Source organism: Podarcis cretensis (assembly GCF_951804945.1).
Source record: "Podarcis cretensis genome assembly, chromosome: 5".
NCBI lineage: Eukaryota > Metazoa > Chordata > Lepidosauria > Squamata > Lacertidae > Podarcis > Podarcis cretensis.
The window spans coordinates 33,032,852-33,042,028 of record NC_137174.1 but is presented as its reverse complement, the minus strand read 5'-3'; the positions used below and the strand labels follow the sequence as shown (position 1 = coordinate 33,042,028).

Genomic DNA, 9,177 nt, shown 5'->3' with positions numbered 1-9,177 from the left:
TCCTACCGCACCACACCGTAACATCCACCTGTTGAGTGTGGCTTTCTGAGCAGGGGAAGCCTTTGCATGTAGGGTTCCATGGGAACTGTGACCCCAGTCATTGCTGAGATGTCCCATGCTCGGTGTGAGAATACTGAGGGCAGGGCCAGCTCCACTGCCACTTCCAGAGTGTGGACCATGTGTGCACATATGATATCTGAAGTAGCTACTGTTGGGCTAAAGGTGGGTCCTGGTCTAAGAATGTTAATGACTACCGTTCTAGGTCATACTATGGGGAACATCCCCATGGAGCATCCTCCTAAAGGAAAAACAAATACGCCTTTTCGTTATTTAAAAAACCCCAAAGTAAGAGTTGCTTCTGTGTAGTTAAGTCCCACACCGCACTGGTAACATCAGAAGGAAGGATTTATATGGACTGAGCAAATTACATGGTTCTTACTGTTGTTGTTACAGTGGTACCTTGGGTTATATATGCTTCAGGTTATAGACGCTTCAGGTTACAGACTCCGCTAACCCAGAAATAGTACCTCGGGTTAAGAACTTTGCTTCAGGATGAGAACAGAAATCACACAGCAGCGGCGCAGCGGCAGCAGGAGGCCCCATTAGCTAAAGTGGTGCTTCAGGTTAAGAACAGTTTCAGGTTAAGAACGGACCTCCAGAACGAATTAAGTTCTTAACCAGAGGTACCACTGTACTACTACTACTACTAACACAACCATGAAAGCAAATCTCACAAGGCAGCAATTACTGCTGGAGTCAGTCCCAATGTACTGTCCTGAATATACAAAACAGGCATTAAGATACCAGCACACCATTATTATTATTATTAATATTACAGTATTATTATTATTATTATTGATGGGTGCCGATTTTGGGGTGGGTACTCCTCATGCCTGCAAGTTTCAGCATCAGAATGCCAGCCCTTTATTCCAGATTAATTCTAGTTCATCTAGACTGAACTTTTCAGGGAGGGGGGCGGGAATCCAAAACAAAACCCTGTTGCCAATAACCCATGATTGGCAGTACTGTATCTGAACAACCCGCTTACGGTATTAATCTTGAACAACCCTTCACCCCTACAGCAATCCATGAAACCATGACCAGTACACTTTCTTGTCTGCAGAAGCCTGGCGACGTAGAAGCGTTTTCAGCACTATTGATGAATAATAATAATAATAATAATAATAAATAAATTAAAGCTTTTCCCCCCACTCTACTCGCCCCGTTACGTAGCATCACACCCCTGGACATGTTTCCTCCTGCATAAGGAGCCCCGCTGTGTTCGATGGGCAATTCCGCCGCGCGCGCCCCCCCCCCGGAAAAAAACCCTTTCCCAATTAATTCAAGGCGCTAATCGTCCCCCAAGAGAAGAGGAGAGAGGAGGGGATGGAGCCGGGTCTCGCGCCTGCGCCTTCGCCGGGGGCGCCGCCGCCGCCGCCGCCGCCGCTGCTGCTGCTGTGCCCGGCCTCACGTACAGCTCGGGCGGCCGCTTCCCTGGCCGCGCTCGGAAGGGGCCGCCTCCCAGGGCCGGCGGTGGGCGGGATCCCGGCCCGCATAAGCATTCCGAAAGGGGCCTTGCTGCGTGCAGTCCCGGACCGGGCGGAGAGGCGGACAGGGCTCAGCAGCGGCAGCAGGAGCAACAGCTTGGGCGGCTTTCCTCCGAGGTGCGTGCAGGGGCTTTTCTTCCCATTTCCCACCCACTTCCCCCAACTCCTGGTCGCGTGCACCGAAGGGTCTTTTCCCACTCCTTTTCCCACGGGAAGGGAAATAGCTGGCATGCCTGGCTTTGCAGCAGCAGCAGCAGCAACAACCGCAGCAGCTAACTTCCCCATAAAGTATGTCGTACTTTTTATTTTATTTTAGGCATTGATTATTTTTTTTAAAATTTTTAAAACAAAAGCACACAATCCCCACAAGTGTGCTTTTAACAAACAGCCCTCCTTTGTGGCTGCTTTGCTGGGCTCCCCTCTTTGCTTCCCCCACCACACCACCAAAGGCATGCTGCCTGGATAAGTCCCCTTTCGCCCTCTTGCTGGGGAATCCGCCCGGCTCTTTTTCCACCAGGCACTTTCTCTTCCCTTTCTTTTACGCTGCTGAAGAGTGCGATGGACTTGGCATAGCGCTCTCTGCCCCCTCCCCTCAAAATAAAATTGAATTTTTTCTCTTTAAAAAAAAGTTCCTGGAAATATTTGCCTAGTAGCAACTCGCCCAGGGCAGCCCAGTCTTGTCAAAATTCTTGCACAGATCCGCCCATGTCTGTGCCCCAAGGGAAAAATGGGTTTGGGGTTGACGTGGATGTGGGTCTTTCCCCCCCCCCCCTCTCCCTCTTCACCCTCTAGATTGCTCCTAAGCCTCTTCAGCAATTGAGCTTCAGAGGCTGTTCATTTTGCCCTATAATGAGTGGCGTGAGTTTCTTTAATCAGTAGTATATACTGAGAGTAGTATATGAGAGAAACCCGATTCCTTCCTTCCTTCTAGAATCTCCATCTCTGGCTGTTACTCATTGAGCGCATGATATTCATCCAAGTTTGCATGCGGCGCTTCTTCTGATATTGGCGTTCATGCAAGGCCTAACAGTTGAAACTTTTTAAAAAGCAAAATACATGACTTAACCAGAGAATAAGTTTTACTTAGCCAAACATGCCTTAGTTTCCAGTTATTTCTTAAGTGTGTTATACAACTTGTGGAGCAGGATTGGTTTGTGCAGAAATTCCTAAGCAAGCAATGGTTACCTCTCTCCCTTTCCCTTTGTAAATTGATCTCTTTGCAAATAAGAGGGTACAAAACTGCAAGAAGGGACTGAAGAGCCAATAAGAAAGAGGGCTGTTTACACAGAAAGTTGACTGTTTCGATAAGGCTCTGGTACTTTCTGTTAGACTTCACTTGGGAAGATTTTTGAGATGAACGAGTGTCCGTTACGTGAGTGGGGGAGGGTGAAATACGTGGCAGTAGCATTTTTTTCATCAACCTTTCGCTTGCTTCACAAACTTTTGGAGAGAAGCTATTTACGCTGACTGGTTGCTCATGCTTGCTAAGTATGAATAGAATGCATTTCTAAGCAGCTCACACAGACATGAAAAAATCTGAGCTTCAATGTAGGGGATATGCAGAGTCAGGGCTTTTTTTGGCTAATTTTATCAGGGACTGTGCTACTTGATCAGCATTCAAATGTTTTTGAGTGTCTGAGGAGTATTGCATCACACTTGGGCCAATCAAAAGTTTGTCGAACTTACTCGAAGTCTAAATATGAGACTTCAGCAGTGAAGTAAATGTGGGTTTCCTGAAACTCGTGTGGCGTAAGAGGCTTTATGGACAAGAGATCCCGCATCGACATACACAAAATTCTCTTAGCAGCCGAGCTGATTTAAATTGCTAGATGCAAGCTGTAAAACTTTTTTTCCTTTCATAAAATAATCTAAAAAGACCACCTAGCAAAGGCTGTGCTATGCTCATGCCACCAAATCACTTCCATACTGGAATGGGGTACAACTCTTGAAACAGTTTTAGATTACAAAGGTAGGTAGGTAGGTGAAAAAGACACTCCGTGTCTTCTCTAGTTGAACTGTCCTGGGAGAAGTTTCATGAGAATGAAGGAAGCATGTGAAGAAAACATCAGTGACTGCTTCATCTGAACTCTATCCTACTGTCCCACAGGCCCTATATTGGAAGGGTCCTAATCACTTGCTGCATTTTGGTATTTACCTATTTGCAGGTGTGGAGAACCTTGGGCCCTCCAGATGTTACTGAGCTACAGCTCCCATTAGCCCCAGCAAACATGGCCAATGGCCAGAGGGATTACGGGAGTTTTAGTTGTTCCCCCATACCTGACATACTGTGATTACATTAATGTATTTTGATTTCCCTTGTAAGAGTTTTGAAAGGATTTGTACCCTTAATCAAGCAATGTTGCAATTTCTGTTTACAACAGGGGCTTAATCTATTTGGGAGGCCCAGAAAATAAAAATAAAAACCCTACGTAACCCTCATGTGCGGTTTTACAACTACTTATGTGTTTTATCCAGCTAAGTTCGATTCAGAGTAGATCACTGAAATTAAAGGACCGAGGTTCGCGTCATGTCTAGTAACTTCAGTGGGTCTACTACTCTGAGTAGGACTAGCATTGACCACAAACCCTGTATGTTCAGTTTAGAAAAGTTCAAAATGTGAAGCAGGATGTGAAAGGTCTACTACACACTGTGCTAAAGCAAACACTAATGATGCTCCAAGAATTTTATATTCTCTGCTAATGAATGGGAGGTGTGTTCAGCTTCTAATTGTCCAGTAGCAATGATGGAAATGATTGGGAGCATTCCATGTGCTTCATTGTCCAGCTGTTTAATACTGTATGCCTGTGCATGAGTATCCGTTGTATAAGTGTGATGCGGATTCAGATGGGATTTACAGTATATCTGAGACCAAACAATATAACAGACATTTTGACTGATGGCCCATTACTATGAATGCACAAATGTTTCTCCCTGTTTTTTTAAAGGGAAGCTTCCAGTGCCCTGACATTCCTAAAATTATTTCATCTCTAAGAGCTGGATAGTTAACGGCAACGTCAGCTTCCAACTTCAACATAACTGAGGCCTTCTTCTAAATATAAAATACTACTGGGAAGTTGTATTACCCTGAAACTCTGCTGCCTGACAAATTATCAGCATACATATTGCCTCTCACAAATACACTAATGTATTTGTAGGTTTTATTCTTACTTGTGAGGTGAATTTTCGCAATGGGTTATGTGATTGATATTCACATGAATCCCAGTTTTGTGAAATTACTCTCCAAAAGCCTTAGTAAAACATTAGAAAACTATTTTCTGTTTGTTTACTGGCATGGCAGTAATGCCACCTTACCTTGAAAGGCCACATTATGTGTCCATGTGATTTTCAAACCACTTGGGGATTACAAGCTCACAGACTTGAGTAAAACACGTACTCTGGGACTGAGACTGGCTTGCCAGCTGGTTGTCAGCTACCCTTCTGTGCCTCTGTGGATGGAAGAAAATTGACCTCTTAGCTTTGTCTTGATGCACAAGCTCAGAAGGGGTATATTAAGGTGGGGATAGTAGGCAGTAGAGAGCCAAGTGCCTGAACCAAGCAAGGTTAACATTAACCAGGCAAGGATGTGGATGAGCAACACTCACTCATAAAGAGGTTCGGGTAGAGAGGATAAAGGTAAACCAGGGGACATTGACAAAAGCAATTGGATGGGAATATGGATGTGGTTGACAGTAAGCTATCTGGCCCTAAAGTTCCAGACAGATATGTATTCTAATTAAGAGACTTTCTCATTGTATCTTTCATATTAGTTGGTAGAACTCAACACCTCCTTCCCTCCAGACACTGACATGTTGTTTTTATTCTGTTGGTACCTAAAAGAAAATTTTCAGGAATGGCTTTGCGTAGGTGGGAAAGCATAGCAGCACCCTTCTGGTCTTGAATTGCACATTTAACACAATTCAGTTGTACCATTTAATGCAATGCAATTGTTGCATTGGAGGTCATCTTGTCCCAACACCCTGACAAATAGACATTCTGTTGTGGCAACAGAATGACCTCTCCTCTCTGCCTGCTGTGCACTCTTCTGGGGGTTCTGCTTATGCCGCAGAGCCGATTTCAAGGAGGGGAGGGCATGGGAGCACATTGGGGAAGGAGAGGGGATAAGCTGTCTCCTGCTAGTGGAACTACTTAGTTGAGCCCAGCCACCAGGGTCCTTGTCTGGTTATTTCACAACATTTATTTACCACCTGCTTGTAATAAAGCATCAACACTACAGTGCTGAGATTGAACTTGACTTTGAAAAGGACAGAGGCAGTACGTTGCTTTTACCTTTAGCACTCCTAAGATTAAACTCCAGGATGCTTTGGAAACAACCTCCATGCTCTCCTCTTCATTTACAGAAGTAGTGCAAGTACAGCCGGTATAATCAGGAGCTCTGGGAAACAGTTGGTACTCATGTCCGTTAAGTCCTGCAGGGGAGATGACGCTCATTTATTCTTGACGTGTTACAAGCCCAGTTTGCTTGGCGACAATCCAGAGGTGCTGTTTGCACATCTGCCAAGAGACTTGGCTGCCCAGGTGGTTTCTTGTGTGCACGGTTCTGTTAGAAGCATGTAAATAGCTCCTTTGGTTTGTTCTCAAGAGCCTCGTAATTGTTAAAACTATGCTGTATTTTTAAAAGTGCTGTTTTATTTCTCTTTCAGGCGTTTGTTAAGGCAAAAGCAGAGCAGTAGAACAATGATACCCACAAAATCATGTTGCCTTCTAGTCCTCTGTGTTGTGCTTCCCTCTTCATATGCCCATACAGATTTCTTCACTTCCATTGGTGAGAATACTTTTGAGCAGAACTGTCAAGCATTTTTTAAACAATTCAGCAATCATGATGCAGAAGTGGTTCGTTCAGTTGCATTGTTTGTTTATAACATTTATGAGTTGCCCTTCCAAGATCTAGTGAAGACAATGGAGCTAAAATATGGCCAACAATAAAGTCTAAAAATTTAATAAAAATCAGAAAAATGCCCACAGATAACCTTGAAACATGGCAGCAAAAAGTACCCAAGTATCAGTAAATAGGTATTCGAAAGCACTGAAACAGTGCTGTGCTTAGCAAAAGAAGAAGTTAGTAGTACTGAACATTTAGGAGAATAATATTTGTATTTTATTTATGAAACTATTTATTAATAATACATACTCATGTATTCAGATCTGCTGGTCATGCACTCAAATTGGTTAAACATTTAATATGGTTGTATATCTCACCTAACTTAACCTTTCCACTGTATTGGGGGGGAAACCCTTTTGCCTGCCACATGTGGCAATTGTTACAAGTTTACTTGGGTCACAATTCTAGCCTGAAGAGAGGAAGAATTCCTAATAATAATAATAATAATAATAATTTATTTATACCCCACCCAACCGGCTGGGTTTCCCCAGCCACTGTGGGCTGCCCCCAACAGCAAATGGCCAACTATACAGTTGCTCTTAGAAATTAGTAGTCCTATTGACTTAAAATAGCAATTCTATTGACTTTTCAAAAGGTAAAGTGGCCCTAGGGAAAGGCAATTTGCACTGTTTGTATAATTGAAAGGAAGATTTTTTTTTTTGCATAATAGCTAATAAATGGAATGTGACAAATATTTGACGCTTGAAAACATAATTCCAAACCCAACCCTTCTCAGTTTCCTAAGCCTATTTGAAACTAGTAAATGGCAAGGATATTTCAGTTGGATGTTTGGTTTATGGTGTTATATTCATGATTTGATGTTTTATCAGTTGGGGGGACAACTTGGGTTTCAAAGCGGGGAGGTGACTTGCTTTTCCAGAAGAGTGGGAAGGGGTATGAGTCTTCTTACCATCCCAGTATCCACTTCTGAATTCCCTTTTCCTTGGCTATTCATATCAATATTGTGTGCTACAGAAAGCAATTTGGGGAGGAAGGGAATCCTTGATAGCATAAACTTACCAGTAATTCTTAATGTGTTGTAAAACTGCCACTGAGAAACTCTCTAATGTGGAAAAATCACAATCCACAGGGAGAGTGATTTTGCAATATTTGCAAGACGATTAGTTCAGAGAAACAGACTGCTGCCTCGCAGCTTACATTCTACTTGAGACATATTGGTTAACTTTCTGACAATATATTCTGATTACATGGCAAAACTTATTAAGAATAGCAGGGAGAAATATTTCCCTTCCGCCTTTTTTGTAAGAATTAGAAAGTGTAAAGTAATTGCAAACTCATTGTGCATTTGGGTTTGTTGGTTGTTGTTTTTTTTTAAAGCATATTGTTAAGATTTTGTAATTGATCATAGACATAATGAGTGGATTAAACTATCTTTTTAGGTCACATGACAGACTTAATTAATACGGAGAAAGACCTGGTGACTTCGCTAAAAGACTATATCAAGGCAGAAGAGAGCAAGCTGGAACAGATTAAGAAGTATGTACAGGCTTTAATATTAATATTTAGTGGGTGACAAAAAATTTGCCCCAGACCAAATAATATATGGCTTTTTGTGGGCGGAGGAATATTTGCTATTTCTGCAAAATGTTGGCTGTAAGCCATCCAGAGTTTAAATATGGGCTGTGGATAATAAAAAGAACTTTACTTCCTCAACTTCAAACCTTTGGAAAAAGTACAGAAATGTATGTATGTATAAATAAATGTACATTATTTATTCAGTTTATTAGTCACTTGATACACAGGGAATCTCCAAGTGATTTGCAACATTTAGAATGTAGAGAAGAAACTATTAAAAACTAGTCGCATGATGAGCTAGCTTTGAAAATCTGTGCTTTTTATTTATCTTTAGACCGTGCAATTTATTTATCTTTTAGATCATGAAACAATACAAGGTATCCGATGTCAATTCACAACATTAATGTTGGCACACGGAAAGTGACTTAGTAAAAATATTTAGGTTGCATTTTGTCTCTCTAGATGGGCAGAGAAACTGGATAAGCTGACAGACACTGCAACGAAAGACCCAGAGGGGTTCTTGGGACATCCTGTGAATGCATTCAAATTGATGAAGCGACTTAACACAGAGTGGAGCGAACTGGAGAACCTAGTCCTGAAGGATATGTCTGATGGTAGGCTTTTTAAAAGCCATTGTGAAAGCTCACTTTCATGCTGAGAGCTGTGTGGGTAGTGGATAATTCAGTGAGCGGTGGGCCAGAAAATCCCTGGTTTCCGTTCTCTTTAGCCACTTTAGTCTCCTAAAAGGTCAATAATTTCATACTGAGGAGATCTGAAATCTCAGTGAGATTTGGGATTTTGTGTCAGCAGTAACTCATCTTAGTGTTGTGGTACCTGCTAGAAGCCAGAAGTCTTTGTGGTGAATAGGAATAGAGTTTCAACACTGTGCTGTGTGTTTTTATGACATGAGTGAGAGGAGGGGAAAACCAAAAATCCAGGTGTAATTCACTTCTGCACCACCTTGTTTGTTACCCAGGTGAGGGGGCCACCTTTTAAATAAACCACGGAACCAAGGAAACTAATTCAAGTCCAGTATCCAGGAGAGACCCAGTATTTATTAAAACTATTGCCTTGCCAGCCAGCTGCTCAGCTGCTAGTTGGAAGGATTGCCCCGTGGTATATCAGAGCAAAGCTTCTATAGGTGACTAACACACAGCACACAGAGTCCTCAAAGCATCTTTAAACATCCTCCTA

At 42.5% G+C, this 9,177-nt stretch overlaps 1 protein-coding gene across 4 annotated transcripts in view; it reads left to right on the top strand.

Annotated features, from left to right (window-relative positions):
• Nucleotides 1-1,371: 1,371 nt before the first annotated feature.
• Nucleotides 1,372-9,177, top strand: part of P4HA1 (prolyl 4-hydroxylase subunit alpha 1) — a 30,146-nt gene continuing 22,340 nt past the window's right edge. For 3 of the 4 annotated variants that reach the window (XM_079976289.1, XM_079976287.1, XM_079976288.1), the window contains exons 1-4: nt 1,531-1,664; nt 6,209-6,330; nt 7,848-7,944; nt 8,446-8,597. In XM_079976289.1, coding sequence (XP_079832415.1) covers nt 6,243-6,330; nt 7,848-7,944; nt 8,446-8,597 — 337 coding nt within the window. In that variant the 5' untranslated portion in view covers nt 1,531-1,664; nt 6,209-6,242. Of the gene's footprint in view, nt 1,665-6,208; nt 6,331-7,847; nt 7,945-8,445; nt 8,598-9,177 lie in introns of all 4 variants that reach the window. The other variant, XM_079976286.1, reaches the window with a different exon arrangement.